General features: G+C 49.6%; 3 protein-coding genes across 5 annotated transcripts in view; 2 read left to right on the forward strand and 1 right to left on the reverse strand.

The window, feature by feature from the left end:
• ripor3 (RIPOR family member 3) overlaps positions 1-14,379 on the forward strand; it is an 18,362-nt gene extending 3,983 nt beyond the window's left edge. Inside the window, exons 3-24 of one of the 3 annotated variants that reach the window (XM_067235007.1) lie at positions 4,226-4,336; positions 5,025-5,171; positions 5,370-5,448; positions 5,548-5,571; positions 5,673-5,726; positions 6,749-6,898; positions 7,134-7,197; positions 7,445-7,488; positions 7,702-7,827; positions 8,325-8,470; positions 9,456-9,585; positions 10,078-10,539; positions 10,631-10,855; positions 10,939-11,081; positions 11,238-11,397; positions 11,575-11,704; positions 11,851-12,012; positions 12,573-12,737; positions 12,870-13,072; positions 13,279-13,362; positions 13,480-13,570; positions 13,693-14,379. In XM_067235007.1, coding sequence (XP_067091108.1) covers positions 4,239-4,336; positions 5,025-5,171; positions 5,370-5,448; positions 5,548-5,571; positions 5,673-5,726; positions 6,749-6,898; positions 7,134-7,197; positions 7,445-7,488; positions 7,702-7,827; positions 8,325-8,470; positions 9,456-9,585; positions 10,078-10,539; positions 10,631-10,855; positions 10,939-11,081; positions 11,238-11,397; positions 11,575-11,704; positions 11,851-12,012; positions 12,573-12,737; positions 12,870-13,072; positions 13,279-13,362; positions 13,480-13,570; positions 13,693-13,793 — 2,988 coding nt within the window. In that variant the 5' untranslated portion in view covers positions 4,226-4,238 and the 3' untranslated portion in view covers positions 13,794-14,379. Of the gene's footprint in view, positions 1-4,225; positions 4,337-5,024; positions 5,172-5,369; positions 5,449-5,547; positions 5,572-5,672; positions 5,727-6,748; positions 6,899-7,133; positions 7,198-7,444; positions 7,489-7,701; positions 7,828-8,324; positions 8,471-9,455; positions 9,586-10,077; positions 10,540-10,630; positions 10,856-10,938; positions 11,082-11,237; positions 11,398-11,574; positions 11,705-11,850; positions 12,013-12,572; positions 12,738-12,869; positions 13,152-13,278; positions 13,363-13,479; positions 13,571-13,692 lie in introns of those variants that run through there. The other 2 variants (XM_067235016.1, XM_067235024.1) reach the window with 2 other exon arrangements.
• A 71-nt stretch (positions 14,380-14,450) lies between these two features.
• blcap (bladder cancer associated protein) lies at positions 14,451-16,796 on the reverse strand. Its single transcript, XM_067235036.1, has 2 exons — positions 16,722-16,796; positions 14,451-16,107 (listed from the first exon to the last, which is right to left on the reverse strand). The coding sequence occupies exon 2, from the start codon at positions 16,009-16,011 to the stop codon at positions 15,748-15,750; it is 264 nt and encodes an 87-aa protein (XP_067091137.1). The 5' UTR covers positions 16,012-16,107; positions 16,722-16,796; the 3' UTR covers positions 14,451-15,747.
• A 1,272-nt stretch (positions 16,797-18,068) lies between these two features.
• tmem74b (transmembrane protein 74B) lies at positions 18,069-19,863 on the forward strand. The gene is made up of 2 exons (XM_067245320.1): positions 18,069-18,192; positions 19,054-19,863. Exon 2 carries the CDS (start codon positions 19,117-19,119, stop codon positions 19,861-19,863), a length of 747 nt encoding a protein of 248 aa, XP_067101421.1. The 5' UTR covers positions 18,069-18,192; positions 19,054-19,116.
• Positions 19,864-22,267: the final 2,404 nt, after the last annotated feature.

Consider the following 22,267-nt stretch of genomic DNA (forward strand, 5'->3'; position numbering starts at 1 on the left):
ACTTTATAAGTGCGCAAACGCACATTCATGCAGACACACACGCTCCAAAACACACAAATCATGCCAAGACAAGCAATGTCTCTAAGCAACTCAGTAACACACACGCACACACTCGCCACAGTCAGATCTCTTTTCCAGGTCTTTTTCACAGAGTCAGGAGAGTCTATCAAAACGAAATCCCTAAGCAACTGTCTAAACACACACACACATCCTGTCACATTCACCCCCCATACACCTACGTGGATCCCTAAGCAATTTTTCACATGCTAACTCAGCAAGCAAAGCCTTTCATATTTATACTGAAGGAGGATCTGTGTTCCTCTCTGCTCTGCTTCTGAATCTCTCGTGAAGGCAGCCTGATGTTCTAAGGACCGCTGATGAGGGTGAGGGAGGGAGGGAGGTGAGGAAGGTGAGAAAGGTGTGGGAGCGAGGTAAGGGAGGGAGCTGAGGGAGGTGAGGGAGGTGAGGGAGGTGAGGGAGCTGAGGGAGGTGAGGGAGGTGAGGGAGGTGAGGGAGGGAGGGAGGTGAGGGAGGTGAGGGAGCTGAGGGAGGTGAGGGAGGTGAGGGAGGTGATGGAGGTGAGGGAGGGAGGTGAGGGAGGTGAGGGAGCTGAGGGAGGGAGGTGAGGGAGGTGAGGGAGGTGAGGGAGCTGAGGGAGGTGAGGGCGGTGAGGGAGCTGAGGGAGGGAGGTGAGGGAGGTGAGGGAGGTGAGGGAGCTGAGGGAGGGAGGTGAGGGAGGTGAGGGAGGTGAGGGAGGTGAGGGAGGTGAGGGAGCTGAGGGAGGGAGGTGAGGGAGGTGAGGGAGCTGAGGGAGGGAGGTGAGGGAGGTGAGGGAGGTGAGGGAGGGAGGTGAGGGAGGTGAGGGAGGTGAGGGAGGTGAGGGAGCTGAGGGAGGGAGGTGAGGGAGGTGAGGGAGGTGAGGGAGCTGAGGGAGGGAGGTGAGGGCAGGGGGACATGCAGTAGATGAGGTTTGAGGCAGAGGTGTCATAGATAAGAGACTATTCTACAGGATTAAAATGGTGGTAGGTTCAGACTCACCAAGAATGATGCTGATGATGATGCAGAAATGAAAGGCATGTGTGTCATATTAAGACACAGTTCATAGATCATCAGAGAGGTAGGGAACAGAGGGAGGGGGAGGGGGGCATTATCACCAGACTGGAAAACTGAACATTGAAATATTCAAACCATCTGGAGAAAGCATCTGTAGCCTCCATAAAAGCGACAGACCACCTGAAGCAGATTTATACCCCTCCACAACATCAACAACCTGTTTGGAATCCCAGTCACTCCAAATTATGCTTTTAAGCTTCTTCTCCACTTGAACTCTACTGAGCACTCAGGTTGATCACCAACGCATGTGTGTATATCGGAACCATTGAAAGGGAACGAGACATTCTCCTTTTCCTAACAAGCTCTTTAAAGGGGTGTGTCTGTGCTCAGTGATAAAGACTCAGTTGGTGTCAGGTTTCGGAATTAGCACCAAAGTTTACAGTTTGTTCACATGGTGGGCCCACTCGTTACAAGCTGGTTAAGACCACCAGTTCTGGATGGATGGAGGGCTGGATGGAGGGCTGGATGGAGGGCTGGATGGAGGGCTGGATGGAGGGCTGGATGGAAGGCTGGATGGAGGGCTGGAGGGTGGTCGTTGACCAGTGGCCCCTGACCTGGAGGTGTTGGAGGGGAACTCTGAGGGTCTGGTTGTGGACGTGTCAGCTGCTCACCATGAGGGTCTCCCTCGTAAACACACACACACACACACCCCTGTACCTCCCTAACGTACACAAGCCTATGTGAGACTGAAACACAAGGAACTGATTTTGCCCACCCCCCCTTCCACATGCACTCTCATTCTCTCCGTACATTCTCTCTCCCTCTCTTCCTTTCTCTCCTTTCTCTCAGTGGTGGGCTCTGTGCGTTCTGAATGTCTGGGGAAGCCACACCAACCTTCTTTTTATAGCGTTTTAACGGTGTGGTTTCATTGGTGAAGACCTTTTCTGACCAGACGCCAATGCTCTGATTGATGGGACCGCCAGACTTTTGTCAGGCAGTGAATGTTCCAGAGGAACGTGACAATGTCCTGTCACTGCTCAGAGGATGTAGCCACCATGTGGAGAAAGAGCTTCTATCTGTTTCTCCTGTTGGCCCCCTTTCCTTCTCTCCTCTTTCCTTCTCTCCTCTTTCCTTCTCTCCTCTTTCCTTCTCTCCTCTTTCCTTCTCTCCTCTTTCTTTCTCTCCCCCCTTTTCTTCGCCAGTCTGCTCAGCAAAACATGCCTCCACACACAAACAGGGGATGGAACACTGTAGTCCCCCCCCACCTCCCAGAGCACACACCAGTCCTCTGGAGTGTAGTTTCCCCTCCGCAGCCTCCCAGAGCACACACCAGTCCTCTGGAGTGTAGTCCCCCCCCACCTCCCAGAGCACACACCAGTCCTCTGGAGTGTAGTTTCCCCTCCGCAGCCTCCCAGAGCACACACCAGTCCTCTGGAGTGTAGTTTCCCCTCCGCAGCCTCCCAGAGCACACACCAGTCCTCTGGAGTGTAGTTTCCCCTCCGCAGCCTCCCAGAGCACACACCAGTCCTCTGGAGTGTAGTTTCCCCCCCCCCACCTCCCAGAGCACACACCAGTCCTCTGGAGTGTAGTCCCCCCCCACCTCCCAGAGCACACACCAGTCCTCTGGAGTGTAGTTTCCCCTCCGCAGCCTCCCAGAGCACACACCAGTCCTCTGGAGTGTAGTTTCCCCTCCGCAGCCTCCCAGCCTCCATCCCTCCACCCCTTTATCCCCCCCCCACCTCCCAGAGCACACACCAGTCCTCTGGAGTGTAGTTTCCCCTCCGCAGCCTCCCAGCCTCCATCCCTCCACCCCTTTATCCCCCCCCCCATGTTCCCCTTTATGTGTCAGTCAACCCTGACCCACTGTATCGTCCTCTGAGAACACACGATACTGGGTCTGGTCTCACGCACACTTTTAACACACACAGTGCGCTCCTTCTGAGCAGCGTGGAGCACGGTAATGTGTGTGTGTGTGTGTCTGTGTAGGGTGTGTGCAAGTATTGCTTGAAGTCAAAGGTCCTTCATGACTAATGTCCCCTGGGTGAACAGCTATGCTGCCCTCCCCCACTTCGTTAGCTTGGCCCATTCCAGACAACCCTGAACCCCTCCACCCCCCCTTACCCCCCACCCCCCCTACCCCCAACGCTGACAGAATGCCATTTGCTGGTTACTCAGACTGAGGAAGCCTCTCTATAAAAAACCTCACTGGATCGGATTTAGTCTACAGTGCAGAAAACTGAGGGTTGGATAGAACCAGTTAGCTGGTTAGAGTTGGTTAGAGCTGAAGAGGGCTGGTTAGAGCTGGTTAGAGCTGGTTAGATCTGGTGAGGGTTAGGGTTAGAGCTGGTTAGAGCTGAAGAGGGCTGGTTAGAGCTGGTTAGATATGGTGAGGGCTGGTTAGAGCTGGTTAGAGCTGGTGAGGGCTGGTTAGAGCTGGTTAGAGCTGGTTAGATATGGTGAGGGCTGGTTAGAGCTGCATGGTTAGAGCTGGTGAGGGCTGGTTACAGCTGGTGAGGGGTCTATCAAAGCAGGACCCTGAGGCAGAGCTGGTCTACTGTAGCCCCTCTGTATGAGGAATGCAGCCATACACACACTCAGACACAAACCAGCATTGATGAAGATATGACCCTGGTTACTCCAGTCAATCTCTGGATTAGTGTTCACCAGCTGCTGGTTGGAGAGAAGAGCCATGTGCTATTAAGAGTGTGCTGTCTACATCATTAGACTGACAAGCTTCAGTGGGACAAGCTTCCTGTCTCTGTGTTTGGGTGTGTGTTTGTAACTGGCAGGGGCTCTTAAGGCCACATAGATCTGTGTTAATGTCTCCCCAGGATCATGTATGTTTAGATGGTGGAGTAAACATTTACCCATCTGTCTCTCTCTCTTTCACAAATACACACACACTCGCTGACACTTTATCACCTTGACCAACTTCAGTTTAACCCTGAAAGCAGACAGACTGAGTGTCTGGTTTACGCTGAGGGATGGGGAAAGCTCTGGTGGTTCTGACCCCTGTGTGTGTGTGTGTGTGTGTGTGTGTGCGTGCGTGCGTGCGTGCGTGTGTGTGTGTGTGTGTGTGTGTGTGTGCGTGCGTGCGTGCGTGTGTGCGTGCGTGCGTGTGTGCGTGCGTGTGTGTGTGTGTGTGTGCGTGTGTCTGTGCGGTGTCTGTCAGACAGGAGAGGGGGATGTCCGTGAAGCTGAGATTTGAGGTCCCGGCGGAGGAGTGTGTGGTCCAGAGGAGTCGATCCTTCACAGGGTTCAGCGCCCTGACTGGACGCCAGCGGTGAGTTGCCATGGTGATCCAATCACCAAGCCCAGACATCTAACGTTAGGCCAAGAGGATATTTTTGTGGTCAAAGGTCACAGTCTGTTGAATAGAGCTCCTTCAGTTTAATGCCCCCTCTACTGAGCATAAACCCTTGATTGAACCCTGACCCTACTGGAACGCAGGACTGTCAAGTAAATAACGCAGGAACCCAACCCTGGAATGCGCTTCCTGCTCTAAACAGAGGGAGGGGTGGGAGAGACAGGGGGGATCGTGGAGGGGGAGGGACGAAGAGTGGAAACTGAAGCAGCCTATTCTTTTGAAGGGCAGAGGTCAGAGGTCAAGGTCAGGGTGAGCGTCAGTGGTCCTCATGTGTCTTCATACTGAAGCTTTGAAGTTTTGAAATAGTGTGTGTGTGTGTATGACATCATGTGTAGCTCTTGTCTCCCAGCCTTACGATATCATAATGAAGAAACATGAGGACCTCTGACCATCTGCCTCCCTGCCTCCTTCCCTCCCTACCTCCCTCTCCCCCGGCATCCTTGTCTCCCTGCCTCCCTGAAGGTAGCTTACAGGGAGAGATATCTAGCACATGAAATCTGCAGAACTGGGTGTTAGATCTGATTTTCGTATACTTCAACGCCAGACACACATCCTGGAGGGCACAGGTGACATGTGTCACAAGTGACATGTTTCCCCCACACAGGACTTCTTCAGTGCGTAGCTCCCTCAGGTCCAAGGCCTCCTCAGGCCGACATCCCAGGATGCACCTCTCACTGGGCCACGGAAGAGTCTATGGCCAACAGCCAGAGCAGGTGGAGAGGATCTTCCAGGCTCTGCGCAAGGGACTGAAGTACGTGTTACGTCATCACTTAACCCTGTCTACTGCACATACTGACTCATGTACAGCATACGTATTGCATATTCATATTCATGGCAATCAGCATTATCCTCATGTTGGTGATTAGCCTCTTCATGGTGATTAGTAACTTCATGGTGATTAGTAACTTCATGGTGATTAGTAACTTCATGGAGTCTGTGTGGTCCTCAGAGAATACCTGGAGGAGCATCAGGCTGAGATGGACTTCCTGTTCGCCCAGCAGAGAGACACCAAGAGAAACTCCAGACTGGTGAGAGCACCATCTGCCATGCTGTTGAATGATAAACATCATGATCTGGATCTAGCCAAAGTGAGTGTGGTGAGATAACATGACATCCTTTGTTCTCAGGCTTTCCTGTATGACCTGGAGAAGGTAGGTACAACACATCGGCCAACAGCACGTCCTTCCGGTCTTTTCCCAGTTTCAGTTCTCATTTCCTAACCGTAAAATGCTGGGATGCTTCTCTCTGTCAGGAGATCAGGGCCCAGGAGAGGTTCATCCGCAGACTGGAGTTCCACATCAGCAAGGTAACCACCCCCCACACTGCACATCCTTCACCCAACACCCGTGGTACACCCTAACCTTCAGCCACTGGAAACTGAGGGGCCAGAGAGCTGGAGGTCTCTACATTTATTACATTTATTCATTTAGCAGACGCTTTTATCCAAAGCGACTTCCAAGAGAGAGCTTTACAAAGTGCATAGGTCACTGATCATAACAACAAGATAGCCAAAAAACATTGCGAGTAGCCAAAACATGAAGCACACATTGTGAACAACCAAAGTAAGTGCCAAAGGGAAGAACCATAAGAGCATGTAGTTAAACAAGTCACAACCAAACAACATGAACAGCTATAAGTGCAAGTGTACCTGTGGGAAAAAGCAAGCAACAGTAATAAAACAATATATCACAGCGAGAACCAAAAATTTAAATCAGTTACCACTAACCACAAGAGCAACAAGTCTCTAAGCAAGAGTCATTGTGATCCTTGAGGAAACTAACATCGGGTCAAGCGAACCGTTCCTAAGTACCGTTGTACTCCCGGAACAAGTGCGTCTTGAGCCTTTTCTTGAAGGTGGAGAGACAGTCAGTGTCTCTGATGGAGGTGGGGAGTTGATTCCACCACTGGGGGGCCAGACAGGAGAAGAGCTTGTGTTGGGACCGGGCGGTCTTGAGCGGTGGGACCACCAGGCGGTTGTCTGAAGAAGACCGTAGGTGGCGGGTGGGGGTGTAAGGCTGCAGGAGAGACTTGATGTAGACGGGTGCAGTCCCGTTCACTGCTCGGAAGGTCAATACCAGGGTCTTGAATCTGATACGGGCCATGATAGGTAGCCAGTGGAGAGAGATGAGGAGCGGGGTAACATGGGAGCGTCTGGGTAGATTGTAGACCAGGCGGGCCGCCGCGTTCTGAATCCCCTGAAGAGGGCGGGTTGCACGGGTTGCACGTCTCTGGGGTGTCACGCTGGTCAGTAGCCCCAGCTCCTCTCATGTAGACGTTTGGTGTGACGGCTCTCTGAGGTGACGTACTGGCTGCTGTGTCCTCCTGAAGGTGGAGGAGCTGTATGAGACCTACTGCCTTCAGAGACGTCTCTGCGAGGGAGCCGTCAACATGAAGAGAGCCTTCTCCCTCTCCCCATCCTCTCGAGCCTCCAGAGACAGTCTGCTGGAACTCAACCGTAACCACAGACACAGTCTGCAGGTGATACACACGCACTACACACTCCTACACGCCACAACACACATCTACAAACCACTATACACTCCTAAATACCACTGTCTTAACACCACAACACATATCTACACACCTGCACAGCTACACCGGACCCCAAAACACCCCTGTTTCATAACAACACACTGCTACAAACCAGTACACATCAGAAATCTCCCTCTGTCTCTGTCTGTCTGTCCCACTTCTCCTCCTCGTCTCTGTTCAGGACATGGCAGTGATGGAGGGGGAGCTGGAGATTCTGCTGGGAGAGCTGCACATCAAGATGAAAGGTATAGCAGAACACAGGATTCAGCTGCATGTTCTAGAACACAGGATAGAGCTGGATGTTGTAGAACACAGATAGAATTGCGTGTTCTGGGCACATGATATAGTAACATGTGAAGAGTTGCATAGATTTGATCCTATCACAAGACCTTGTTTTGAGCATATGGCCCAGATCCCCAGCCACTGTTATGGAACATGTTACATCACATAGTACATTAAACTTCACATTCCTCTGAAATGTTTATATTGCAGGACTGATTGGCTTTGCCAGACTATGTCCCGGAGACCAGTATGAGGTGAGCTGATCTACCATGGCCCATGGCCCACTATACACAGTACCACTACAAATGATGCTGGACTATCTACAGACTTTGTGTGTAAATTGAACCGAATTATTCTAGTCCACTGTTTAACTGTATGAGGTGAACCTCTCTGGTTATGGGGCAGTTAGTGATGGGTAGTTAGTGACTGGTAGTAGTAGTTCACGGTAGTTAGCCCTGTGTGAGCAGGTAGTGGTGCGTCTGGGTCGACAGCGCTGGAGGATTCGGGGGAAGATCCAGGCAGATGATCGTCAGTCCTGGGAGGAAGAGGAGATGGTCTTCCTCCCCTGTATACATCAGAACTTTGAGATTAAGGTGAAACCCAGGCCATAGAAATCCTCACACACACAAACCCCCCCCCCCCCCCACCACACACACACACACACCCACACACACACACACACACACACACACACATACTACTCGCAGGTAGTAGTATAGTTCCAAGTAGTATACTATCTCTGCAACATGGACACACTAATTGGCACACAAATACCTCAGCAAACATCCCTTCTCATCAAAGACAACCTAGTCAATGCAAACTGATGACAACCTGTGTCTATGTATGTGTACAGTATTTTTGTGTTTGTTTGGGAGTCAGTTGGCTGAGCGGTTAGGGAATCGGGCTGGTCATCTGAAGGTTGCCAGTTGGCCGTGCCAAATGATGTTGTGTCCTTGGGCAAGGCACTTCACCCTACTTGCCTCGGGGGAATGTCCCTGTACAGACTGTAAGTCGCTCTGGATAAGAGCGTCTGCTAAATGACTAAATGTAAATGTAAATGTTTGTTTGTATGCATGCTGCTCGTACTCAGGTGACTGAAGTAAAGGGGCTGGGCTCGCTGCTGGTCGGCATGGTAACGTGTGCGAGCGCGGACTTCTTCCTGGTGAGTCCTCAACTGATGGTGGTGGATGTCACAGAGCTGGGGACCGTCAAGCTGCAACTGGAGGTGCTCTGGAAGTACGAGCACACTGATTAACCCGCACACTAACATCTAAACCCTCCTGGTCATCTCTCAAAGGCAGCCAGACCAGGGGGTCGGGGGTGCAGGATCTGATGAGTCATACAGAACGATATTTGCAGCTGTTACTTTCGCGGATTATTGGGATAATTGAGGCATTTTTCTTCTTGCTCTGTTCATTCCATACTGAGAGAGAGAGAGAGAGAGAGAGAGAGAGAGAGAGAGAGAGAGAGAGAGAGAAGGAGGACAGAGAGGAGAGAGAGGGAGGACAGAGAGGGGGAGAGAGAGAGAGGGAGGACAGAGAGGAGAGAGAGAGAGAGAGAGAGAGAGAGAGAGAGAGAGAGAGAGAGAGAGAGAGAGAGAGAGAGAGAGAGAGAGAGAGAGAGAGAGAGAGAGAGAGAGAGAGAGAGAGAGAGAGAGAGAGAGAGAGAGAGAGAGGGAGGACAGAGAGGGGGAGAGACATACCAGACCCTCAACGCCCCTGTCTGTTTCCAGTACTGTAACGCTAACACAGCCCAGCTGTGGAAGAACAGCTGATCACACGTACCCACCCACATACACACACACACATGCATGCATGCATTTACATACACACACACACACACACACATACACACATGCACATACACACACACACACATGCTCAGGGCTGTGTGCTTACATGCTGTGGATCACATTACTGGGCCCAGGTGTTGGGCATTTCAAGTTGTCTCTCCCGGTCCTGCCCAGCTTACTGAGATTTGAGGTGGAAATTAGAATTTTGAATTGATCGTTGGGTTGGTTTCTCTGTGTGTTCACCACTTATGGCAGGAGACTGGTTTAGGCCATTCCTAGGTTTAAATCATTTATCAGGCTAACTCTCTGTCTCTATCTCTGTCTCTCCCACTGTCTGTCCCTCTCCCTCTGTCTCTCTCCCTCTCTGTCTCTCTCCGTCTCCCTGTCTCTCTCTCTGTCTCTCTGTGCTTCTGTGTGTGTGTGTTCCAGTCCGTTTGACAGCAGAGAGGTGAAGCCTGTGAGCACCTCCCCCAGCAGACAGTCTCTCCCCAGCAGGAAGAACTCCATGTACAGCTGGAGCGCCCCCAACACCCCCAGCTTCACCGAGAAATACTTCATGGTGACTTACACACACATAAACACATAAATACACACACACACATATACATACACACACACACACACACACACAAATCACACACTCAGCTACACCCACAGAGAAACAGACACACATCCACATACGCTTAACTATAAATCATATACTTAATAGTGAGTAACATACACATACAAACACATTAATGCACACAAGCATAACCCCCCGCCCTACACGCACACACACACACACATACTCACAGATGACCAAAATACTTCACAGTGAGTTGCACACAGATAAATACACATACACACAAAGCATGCATGTGAGGGGCCTCAAAAGAAAGGAATGTGTGTCCAGATGTTTAGGTTAGGATGCAGCACATTAGACACCTGAGGATGACCACATGTCACTCACTCTCTCCCTCCCTCCCTCCCTCCCTCCCTCCCTCCCTCCCTCCCTCCCTCCCTCCCTCCCTCCCTCCCTCCCTCCCTCCCTCCCTCACCTCCCTCTCCCTAGTCCATGGTGCGCCAGATGCAGGATCCTGAAAGCTCCTTCCCCATCGTGCCGAAGGGGAGGTCTCGGGGTGTTTCCTTACTCAGCTACCTGGCAGATACGTCAGCCACTCCCACCCTAACCTCCACCCCCGCCCCCAGCCCCCTCCCCCACAGATGCCCCCCAACCCCCAGCTACGGCCCCAGCCTGGGGGGCAGTCGGACAAATATATCCCTGGGGGAGGAGGAGGAGGCAGGGGAGGAGACGGGGAAGGAGGACTGGACCACCTCAGACCCAGACACAGGCCCATCCACCCCAGGGCAGAGCTCAAAAGATCCCCTGGTGGCCATGCAGAGGTACAGCACCCCAGACCTGATCAGGCAGGACGGAGGCTCCAGCCCAGACCCCAATACTATCCCCAACCTCAGCCCAGACCCCAGCCCTGGTTACGACATGGACCCAGGGATGGACAGCAAGATAAGACTGGTAAAGAGCTTGACGTGTGCTAATCTGGAGGTAATGCTGGGAAGGGAGCTAACACTGATCTACTTTTTATACAATTTACTCCTTCTTTTAGGAGGGGTCTGTTCAGCAGCTTGAACTGCCCCCTACCCCAGCCCTGGACCCAACCTCCGCCCCCAGCCAACCAGCAGTAGGGAGCAGGGCCCAGAGGCGAGACCTGGCACTGAGGCTGGGGGGTCTGGTGGGGGGCCTGGAGGTGGTTCTCCAAGAGCGGAGCAGCTCAGAGAAGGAGCTCCGACTTCTGGAGGCCCAACTACTGCACCTCAGCACCATCCTGAAGGTGAGAGAACATTCTGGATACGTTAGGAGTGGCCAGAGAAGTGGTTCTGCTCTGAACACTGAGTGTGTGTGTGTGTCCTCCAGAATGACCTGTCTCTGCTGAAGACGTCGTCAGAGGAGACGCTGGCCGTGGAGGAAGTTATGGAAAGTTTTGACTTTCTGTCCACCGACTTCAATGCCGATGATGAAACGTCCTGTTTGGGCAGCATACGTCTAAAAGACATTGGGTAGGTCAGGGTCACGACGAGTTATGCTTCAAATGTAATTTGAAACATTCGTATGGAAGAAAGATGTCCCTCTTGTCTAATCTGATTGAGTGATGAGTTATCATAATTGATCTGGTCCAATTGAGTCACCTCATCATAGTTTTTCTGGTCCAATAGAATCAACTCGTTTCAGAAGACCACTCTACGGAGCCTGGGGCTTCTGTCTCATGAAAGCCAATCAGCAGAGGAGCTTGGGGTTGTCCCACTGACTTCTGGGAACTGGAGTTTGGACCAGACGTTGGAGACTCACCTTGACATTTGCACTGTGCTGCTGGAGGTAGAGGTGTTTCTCAACACATTAGCTTTGGCCATTTCAGAAGTCTTTTCAACACACAGCCAATAAATGATCACCTTCTTTCTCCTACCCCTTCTGACCCCCCGTTCCTCCTCTCTGTGCTTCTCCGGCTCTGCCGTCCATTTTGCTCGCCCCTGCTGCCTCTGACCTTTGCCCCAGGCACTGCAGGGGTCGGAGTGTGCTGTGGTTCAGAGGGAGGTCCTGGAGGAGGCTTCCCACCAGGCCAGTGTCCTGGAGAACATCAGCCGCCTGCTGCTGGAGGAGACCAACCCCATCTCTGCCAACAACGGTGAGACCTGAGCTTGTTCAACTTGCTATCGAGAGCAGGTTCTTGCCGTGCCTTCCTAATAATCATCATCCATCGTTCTCTTCATGACAAGCGTGGTTCCTCCTCCTTTTCTCCCCTGTTCTCCCTCCTCGCCCGCCCCCCTCCAGTGCTCCCCCTGGCTCAGAGAGGACGGGAGCTGCAGATGTTCTGGGAGGAGTGCACGTGCGGAGGCTCTCCCTTCTGCTGCGCTGCAGACAGCTTCCTGCAGACCCTGAGGAAGCGCTACACACACAGGGTGAAGGCCAAGCAACCTGGGCAGCCACATGCAGGTACAGGACCCAACTCTATTCCTCACCCTAGCCCTGACCCTGTTTTTAGGGTTAGGGTTAGAGTTCTAGATTGCCGTGACCTTGATCGTTTGTCTGACCCTGCTACCAGACCTCCCCTGACCTTTCTCGTAGGCCGAGACTTAAGGTTAGCCTTAGCCCAACCCCAATCCCTACCCTGACCCTGTTTTTAGGTTTGGGATTAGGGTTATAGTTAGCTGTGACCCTAATCCCACTTGGACCTGCTACCACACCTCACCCTATCCCTGTCGTAGGATGAGAGGGTACCTGTAGTCCTAACCCTAACCCTAAAAACAAGGTTAGGGTTACCTAACCCTATTCCTACACAGGTAAGCAGCCCCATGCAGGTAAACTATCATTAAGTCACTTGCAGATAGATGGATGCTGAGTAAACAGACAGCAGCTGCTTGCCTGTTACCTTGGCATAGGCCTGGCTGCTATCACAAAGGCCTCCATTGAATAGAGCATGTCTGTTCATTATGATGTTTTATGACAGCGATGGGCGACGGACAACTTCTCTTACCCTCTCCTCTCCTCTCTAGTGTTGACCCAGCTGCTACAGCAGGTCCAGACCAGTTCCAGAATGGTCCCCAGCCTCCGGCCATCTTCTAGCCCAGACAGAGTCACCATTTTCCAGCTGTCAACCTATCTCCGCCGCTGGGGAATCCAAGACATGGGGGAGCACATCTCTCTCCTCTCTAAAGAAGGTACTGACCACCCACAAGCACACCACCTCTGACAATCCTATTCTCACTGTCTGCAGAATCTTCCACTGGCATTCTTCACCAGTCCCTGGTGTTGATAACTCACTGCGTGGTGTGCGTGTCTGTGTGTGCTAGTGTACCTGGTCTCCGCCCTGCAGAGTCCCAAGAGGAGGAGGGTGCTGGCGAAGCTCCGAGGGAGGCGCCTCGCCGAGCTCCTCCCCCTGGGCTCCACGCTTCGCGTCCTGGCGAGCCTGCAGACCGACAGCAACCACAAGGTGTGCCGGGCTGCGGCCTCCTGTCTCAGCCGCACCGCTGGGTGCAAGGCCTTCAGGACCAAGGTACATCAGACCCACTGTCAGAACTCCACTATCAGCTAGAAGTCATCCACCCATCAGCTGTGTGGCCCGGCTGGTTTAGGTAGACCTGCTCTCTGGTGCAATCAGACGGCAAAGGCCAACCGTGACTCTCTGACTCCTGTATCTAGTATCATCTATCTCCGAGTTGGTTCTGGGTGTTTGAAGGTGTTCTCTCCTTGTGTTTCTAGGCTGTGGTGTTCTACACAGACACACTGAGCAGCGGGGAGGTCCAGCTTCAGCAGGCTGCATGTCTGGCCCTCAAATGCCTCAAGGTGAGCACCCTTCATCATCTTCCTCTTTCTTCACCATGTACTCTAAACCCAACCTTTGATCTGGCTCTTAACTCCAACAAAACCAGAACTTTTGGTGTGTGTGTGTACCTGCGGCAGGCGACGGAGAGCGTGGACCAGATAGCAGAGCTGTGGCGGTCATCAGATGAGGACCTTCGCAGCGCAGCCAGGGAGACAGTCCTGTCCTTCGGTAACTATCAACCTGAGGATCAGGACCAGCTGTGGAACTGTGGCCAGGAATACCTGGCCTACATAGGCCTCGTCTGTCAGGGGACTGAGCAGATGTTCATGATGATCTCTGCTGTGTTCCAGGTAAGAAGGGCCACCAGGCGTTCCAGAGGATGGATCAGATCTACTGTGAGCTTCAGGAGGAAGCCTACCAGAACCAGCACACGGAGATCACCATTCTGTAGACCACTACTCCATAGATCACCATGCTGTTGAGAAAGAGGGGTCAGACACATATAAGACGAGAAATTGAATGGTGGCGTGCCCTCTGCTGGTCATTTTCCAACCCTGCAGCAGTCTCAAGTTGTCTGTGACACAGCCACGATCACATATCAAACCTCACAGGAACTGATATAACCATTACTAGCTCCATGTCTGATGACATATTTATGAATATATTTAAGTGTATGGTATGATCCTATATGTTTCCAGTATGTGAATTATAGATACAATTATTCAAAGGTAATGTACATAATGTTGTGTAGAGATAAGGGTTTGTAATAAAATATATGTTCATGACATTTAACCCTTGTGCTGCCTTCGGGTCACATGACCCAAAGGTTCATAACGAACCATCGTTGTGTTTACCCAATACAAAAACAAATAAAAATAATTTTCTTTTAACCATTCCAATGTGGGGGGTCTGAGACAGCCCGACAGTTAAAAGAAAATGCTTCACTTTGTTTTTGTATGAGGTAAATTTGTCGCAATACGACGGTGGGTCACAATGACTGATGGGTCAGAATGACCCGAAGATAACACAAGGGTTAACAAATTTCCCGTGAATTTTAAGTCCCATTTATCTCCCCCAGGTGACGTCCTGAATGGTGCAGGTGGGCAGATTCACACTCAACTACTCATATCTTTAATGATCAAACAAACATATCAACAGCTACAGCGTCCAAACACAGAAATACTGAACAGCATTCTTACAATGATTTGGTTGGTTTCACCGTCACCTGTATTTTATGAAGAAAGGAGGATTGTAGTTGACTGGTTTTAGTGACATTATGGAGGTGTGGGGTCACACTGTAGGGAAGGCTGAGTAAACAATAACCCATGAACATTCCATCCACATTTTCTTTTAAAACTTTAACACAAACACAAGAACAGTCCTGATGCCAGTAGATTCTGAACATGTCCAGCTTTTGCATCCCACAAATAATATCATGGGCCAATATCCTATGATCACATCTTACTAAAATAGTCCTGTCTGGAACATGAGAAGTTCAGAGAATTCTCATGTGGGGCTGGAACACCAGTTAAACCGCTCAGCTCCTTAGAACCATGTACAAGAACACCATGTCAAGAATATCTTTCGAGATCTACCACTGACAAGTCTTCCAGTACTGGTGGCTGATCATTTTCTAGATCTGTCAGGTAGCACAGATGCCCCTCAATGAACCTGCATGTTTTTGAACACTGCCAATCCAGAATGATATGACCGGGCAGTGGGCACGTTAGATCCCGGAGCTCCCTGCCCTGCAGGCAGAGGAGACGACTCCTAGAACACACATCAGACGATCCACCTTTATTAAATGAACAGCAGACAGCAGTGCTGCTCAGCAAGGTCGTGGCAGGCGAAGGACACAGGGTCACAATTGTTTCAGTTGAAGGGTGCCGCTTCACAGATAGATCTCTCTCCTCCTCCAACCTGTAGGTGGCAACACTGAGGGTACGAGCCACCATGACCTATTCCACCTGCTACTGAATACCACACTGATGTTCAGCTTTTACATACAAAACAATCATACACTAGTCATCACTCATACGTACAAACATACTCAACAATCGATTTTCTACCCTTTGGAAAAACCTTCTGCACACTTAATTAAAATACGTGTATGAACATGACGTATGAAAACTTAAGAGGCACACCATGCAAACGGATGTGAAGCGGCAGGAAGGGGGCATTCACTCAAAACAGCAGGAGTGGGGCTGTGGGCGGGACCTAAAGAAGGAGAAGCCTTGGTAGCGACATGAGAACACAGTCTCTGGTGTATAAGGGTGGGGGGGATTCACAGCCTAGTTACAGATTGTCCAGGGTCCGTGTGCTCTCCTAGTGTGTGTTTAGAGTGAGTGTACGCGCATGTGTGTGAGGCCACCCCCTCCACCCCCCCTTTCCCCCATCCATCCGTCTTAGGTGCCCACAATGCTGGGGTCGTGTGCGGAGTCCGGCAGTACTGTGTCGTGGCAGTGATACAGGAAGCAGTTCCCCCAGCAGCTGTAGCAGATGAGGAAGAGTGCGGCCAGGAACACCAAGGCACAGATGGTGCAGGGTTTCCTCTCCAACAGGAAGCTTAGTAGGTAGAACCCCATGAACATGGAGTGGTTGAACCAGAGGGCGGGGTTCAGGGGCTTGGGGATCAGGAGGACTGGGAGCAACCACTGCAGGCAGTACATGATGTCTGGGTGGAGGGCACTGTGCTCAGACTGGAGGCCTAACCTCCGCTGTGGCGTTTCTGAAGCTGGCTGGAGAGGGTTACCATCAGGTTAGGTCTGGGGAGAGGACGGTACAGGAGGAAACAAAGGATCGTGATTAGGCCTGAAGACCAAGCATTAAAGCTGTACAACTAAAAATACATCGTACACTATATTCAGAACTGGACACAGCAAAATCCTATGTCAAATCGTCAAATTTAGTAACGTTAATGGTTGCGTGCAGCCATTGGTTAGCACTGGCTAACTAACTAAACTACAAGCACCTAACCTAGCCAGCTAGCTAACTAGGCTAGATTTGATATAGCGTAATTACCAAGTACAGTATAGTTGTCCTCGAAACGATCAACCTCACTGTGTATATATCTAACTAGACTAGCTAGTTTCAGTGGATAGGCTAAACAAATAAATTACTGTCAATTAATACCCCTAGTAACACACGCACTTTACTACTTGTCTCTGTTTTACAACTAAATCATTCCCACAAAACAGCTAACGTGTCGTAAGCTAACTTGTCTTGGTTGGCTAGTGCCAACGACAAGTTAGCTTTCGCTTTAGCTAGCTAACCCACACTGGGAAGCATTCTAGTACCGAACTGCCCTATTTCGAATGTAATATTCTGTGGCCAGATGATCCGTATTTGAAATCATTTTGATACAAACATAACATCTGACCTGTCATGTTTCAGTTTCATTCTTGTTGAAGCACACTATTCGACTCCATTGCTGTTCTGACTGCGTAGCTCTAACATTTTGGATCAAAGGACCCAAAGAAATAGACATAGGCGTTACTGCCTGCGTGCTAACAAGGAGAGGTATTTATTATACCAAAAAAAAAAAAATCTATATTCTGATAGAACTATTTCGTAGTTTAAGTCTGCCCTGAAACCAACATTTCCAATATATATTTTAAAAACCTAGTGATATATAGATATTTTTTGTCCGGCTTTACTGTGAAATGCCCAAGTAGTCAATCAGCTTGCTTCCATCTGTCAACCTTATATCAGGCTATTGTGTTTCTATCTACCAGTGGTGAAAGTGTAAACCATACAGTCTATGGTGTAAACATAGTAAAACTGTGTACGTTTGCTCACTAAGATAATTATTAACCTTAGAATACAACGTCAATAAAAACAGAATTTACTCTTAAAAGTATAATTATCTCTACACGTTTACTTAAAGCGGCTGTAGCTTGAATTTAAACTTCAAAAACATTAAGAAATGTAACCAAGATTGCGACACAAACTGTCAAGATTGTGACCCAGAATGTTGAATAAACATCTAAACCTGGTGAGGGTATGCCTACACTAGTTGGCATCCACAGCTGCCAACTTCTATAACACATATCTAGTCCACTCAAAATCAGCTAGTGAACAGTAGTGCTGCATCTGCTGTTTAGATGTTAAATTTACTCATGTCAGTAAAACAGCTGAGTGAAGGAAGTAGGCTTGTGCATAATGCATGGCCTTGATCTCAGTTTCCATGGCAATCCCACCATTTCACTTCTAGACTCCCCCGTTGTTACCCAATCAGTTTGGTTCTAGTTATCTATCAGGCAAATCGGAGGCTATGAACGACAAAACTAGAGTAGGCGCGATACAAAACTAGAGTAGGCGATAAACTGTTTATCGCGATAAACTGTTTATCGCGCCTACTCTAGTTTTGTAGTTCATAGCCTCCGAACACGGGAACACGAAGACCTGTACCAGGTGAAGCATCATGGTCCGTCCTAACCCTCAGTTGGCAGGTAATTTAAATGTAATCCATGTATTTTGCATCTAGGGCTATCCCGAGTTGTTTGACATAATACAGTTTGAATACGTAATGACTTAATGTAGGACGTATTTAAAGAATGTTGTTGGGGTACCCATTCGACTCTCATCTTGACCATGAGAACCTGCATTCTGATCTTTTATCTACACAAGTTCCCAAACGTTTGAGATAAAACCCCAGACCCTGAGCATTAAACAGGTTATGCTTTTAAAAGGCTCGAGACCAATCGCACCAGTCACAGAAAGGCTTTTTTTTTTTCTTCTTTTTTTTGCGCATGGCCAGTCCCAGGCAGATCCCTCGCGCAAGGTCTCCCTCGCAACACCACCAGGCATCTTTGAGCTGCAAATGATCACTGGAGCGTCGTTACCTGGAGGTAGGTGCTCACTCCCGCCTTGTGAATTTAGGATGTGAGTTTCCCTGCCATTATGTCGTCTGTGTAAATAATCATAGTATAATAGACAGCAATTATCATTATGTATTTGTAAATCAGCCCGTTTATGACATTAAACGATTCTCGGTCAGTGACAGACGAGGAATTTGAGATGGTCATCAAGGTCATTTTTGTGTTGGTTGTGCTCTGGTTTTAGATATAATCTCATAAAACCCACAGTCTGTATAAATCTGAATTGTGTCACTGGCCTTCCCTGTCAGTGAAAGGCATATCCAAACGCGAAATATCTTACCAATCTACCCCGCGTTCGAGCCTTATTTGTAGGTAGATAATTTATAACCCACATTAAGCTAGTGCTGTTGACATGTCAGGGTATTTATGGTCTGACTAGAGGACGGAAAAACGAGGCATTATCATTTACTATAATATGGTTAGCTGCTGAGATAACGGGGTTATGGTGGGGGAATCGACACGCATTCAAATTGGAAGGTTATTGTATCCACTCGAATTATATGTTTTGGTAACGTAGATTAGGCTACAGCCTATTTAAAATAGCCCAAATACCTAGTTTCATGAGCCTTACGCTGGAAAGTATATAAGCTTTTCAATGTGAGAAGGTAGATCATGTTGCCAAGACCGCCTTCAATGTGATAGTGTCCTTCGGAGCGATGTTTCGTCTGATAATAACCGAATTAACTAAGGCTGACACCTCAAGTAGTAAAGATCATTATTATGAAGTTGATGATTGTTAAAGATGATGTTTTGTGGCGTTAGACATTTCTATTTATTTTTTCAGTCGTGTGTCTTTGTCCTCTATACATAAGTCGATATTTGATTCTCCAGGTATTCACTGAGATAATGAGGAGCGGGCTGATTTAGCGACATGAGAACATCCGCCGCAGCTCGATGGAGTCTTTCAACGCCGTAGAGCTCCGCGACCTAGGGGATGGGGGAAGGCGCACTGCTCCTCGAGACGCGCCGTCAGCACCATGGACAGCGGCCAGAGCGGGCATCGAGAACGCCTCATATCAGGATGAGGAGCTCGAGACCAGGTTCAACGACCAACAAGGACCACCATGCAGCTCCAGCGTTCCCCGTTCCACATCTGGCTACCAGCCTCAGAGGGATCATCAACTGTCACCGCGGTCAGAGGAGGAGGGACAGGAGATGGATTTCAATGACCCCTCAGTGGACTATGGGTTCATCTTGGCGCTGGTGTTCCTGGTCAGTGGGATAGTGCTGGTGGTGGTGGCCTACACCATCCCCCGCGAGGCTAAGGTGGATCCGGACCTGGTCTCGGCCAGGCAGATGGAGCGTCTGGAGCAGTACTACGCCCAGCTGGGCTCCCATCTGGACAAGTGCATCATCGCTGGCCTGGGACTGCTGACTATGGGGGGTATGCTGCTGTCTGTCCTGCTCATGGTGTCCGTCCTCCGGGGCGAGCTGCACCGCAGGAGGACTTTCGTCCATCCCAGGAAGACCTACGGGTCTATCAACCTGCGAATGAGGCAGCTGGGGGAGGGGGGGAGGGACGGGGAGGGTCTGGTGGAGGGTGACCCGGGCGTGGAGGGACCCTCAGACCCGGGCCGTGAGAGGCACTCGCGCGGGGCGCAGGAGCAGGGGGGGGAGCACAGTGAGAGACGGCAGGAGTAACAGCCCGGTGGCATGAGGAGGAGAGGAGAGGAGAAGGGAGGAGAGAGAGGAGAGGAGAAAGAGGAGAGGAGAAGGGAGGAGAGAGAGGAGAGGAGAGAAAGGAGAGGAGAGAGGGCATAAAAGAGAGGGAAGCCCTAGGTGGATAAGAGCACATGGATATTCTACATATCCTGGAGGAATAAGGAGGCCCTCTTGAGCATATGGTGTAATCAAAGACTGTTTATTTAAAGCAGCTGGACCAGTCTGGGGGACCAGTCTGGGGGGACCAGTCTGGGGGGACCAGTCTGGGGGACCAGTCTGGGGGACCAGTCTGGGGGGACCAGTCTGGGGGACCAGTCTGGGGGACCAGTCTGGATAGCTAGTCTCGCAGTTCCCACTTTAGAACTGGACCATGCTGCAACAGACTGTTGTCAGCTTCCCAAGACTTGAATACAGGTCTGGTATACAGTAAATCACATCCTAAACAATTAGGACAGATATTATATAAACAAATGTGTTGTTGTTGTTGTTATGTAAGGATACAATATGCCTTAAACAGTTACACAGTCACTGTAAATTGTGTATACATGTGCTAAACATATAGCTCTGCTGAGCCAACAAGCCAAGTTCATCCTGTAGCATCACCTGAGTTGCTAATGCTGCTACCGTTTCCACCTGCCCCGCCTCACATCCTTCCCAGAGGCTCCTCCCTCTCCTCCCGCTGAGGTCTGAGTGGATTAGACAGGGTTAGCAAGGCAATTCAAACCAGCCAATCAGAGGCCAAGATGGAACCAGTACTGAAAGTGGTAAACAGTGGTTTTGGTCATGAACACATACATGACAGCACAAACAGATCAGAAACAGGGTGTATCACAGACAGGTTTTTTATCGATGGAGTGTGTTCTGACGGTCATGATAATATAGATGTACTGTACATGTTCTGGATAAGGATTACCAGGAACAGGTTAATCCCAGAACATATGTCCTGTTGAGTAGAGTGCCCACTCAGAACATCATGACAAAAGACTGAGAAAGAGGCTGAGAAGGAGAGGAAGAAAGATAAAAAGGAAGCGTTAGAGAAGAAAGAGAGAACTAGATAGGGAGGGTAATAGAGGAAGATCAGAATTGAGATAGAAACGGGGAAAATCTAGAACAAGTGCAATGAAATAGTCACGTCTTATGAATCAGTAATGACCAATGCAATGCATCCCTTTGTGTCGGACAAGGTTGTCAGAAAGCACATTCAGCTGGTGTCACAGGCTAGTCTCAAAAATGAAGAAGCACTGCTGAGAATCTGCACTTCCGGTACTTAGAACTGTAAGTTTGATCTGAGTTTGTGAAGACAAGGGGAGTCTAATAGTGTCCCCTGGCCTGCATCACCTGTGAGTGCCTGCCTGGAGGAGGAGTAGGGGTCCCTGTGGAGGGAGGCCTCCGGGGCCAAGAGGAGCACACGTAAGAACAGGTACCAGAGACCTGGAGGGAGATATACTCTGTATACCTGCCCCATAGCAACCTGTACATTTTATAACGTCTGATGGCGTTGAAATATATTAATATATCTAATGACAAATATAAATGAGAGTATATCATAGAAATGCGTTTACAGATATTTAACAACATTTGACCATGTTAAAGATATACACAAGTAGTGACTAACATACACACACACACGCACACATTTCCCCCAAAAAACAGAGGAATCTGAGTTGACTGTAAATTGATCAAGTGGACGAGAATGGAATATCTGTTGATGATTGTAGGTGGTTTGTGTGTATATTTCCTAATATGGTGTTTTATAGCTGTCCCAGTCTAACCAGTATGCTGCACTGAGGGTTCTGGAGGTGCTACTGAATGTCTATGTGTGCAATAATACAGGAGATGTCTGGTAGTTTTATAGCTTATGAACATATGGATGAGTGCATGTCATATTAATACTGTATGCACAACTGTGACTTACTGCAGCGTACTGGGTGAATGTAAAACATTTTATAACGTGTATTGAGGAGAAAATCCCGAAGGGACTAGTGTAGCGTCAGAAGTGAAGGTTAGGGTCGGAATCGGATGAAAGTGGAGATCACATTCAGTGTCTAACTTCTGACTGAAGAACAGCAGAATGTTCTCACATTTCACACCTCGCAGTCTCCCCAGGTTCTCCCTGCCCCACACTGCATTAGCACTAACATTCCTGTTGTTTTCCGCTTCTGACAACACAGAAGTATGCTTTGAAGCAGAGGAGGAAATTACACAGGAAAGGGACTCAGTGCTCTAAGTGTGCTTATTCCATCTTTAATACCCTTTCATGAGCCAATGATAGGACTAGAAAAAAACAGCAGCACAGCGGAGAAAGTTGAAGACAAAGTATATCAGAGCAGTCTGTCTGTCTCCCTCTAAAGAGCACACACAAGCAAGCAGACAGAGAGACAGA

This window comes from Osmerus mordax, chromosome 1, assembly GCF_038355195.1.
Source record: "Osmerus mordax isolate fOsmMor3 chromosome 1, fOsmMor3.pri, whole genome shotgun sequence".
Lineage (NCBI taxonomy): Eukaryota > Metazoa > Chordata > Actinopteri > Osmeriformes > Osmeridae > Osmerus > Osmerus mordax.

What these genes read in the sequence shown, in the direction of transcription:
- blcap (XM_067235036.1), bottom strand. Translation starts at nt 16,011, where the DNA reads ATGTACTGCCTGCAGTGGTTGCTCCCAGTCCTCCTGATCCCCAAGCCC.
- tmem74b (XM_067245320.1), top strand. Translation starts at nt 19,117, where the DNA reads ATGGAGTCTTTCAACGCCGTAGAGCTCCGCGACCTAGGGGATGGGGGA.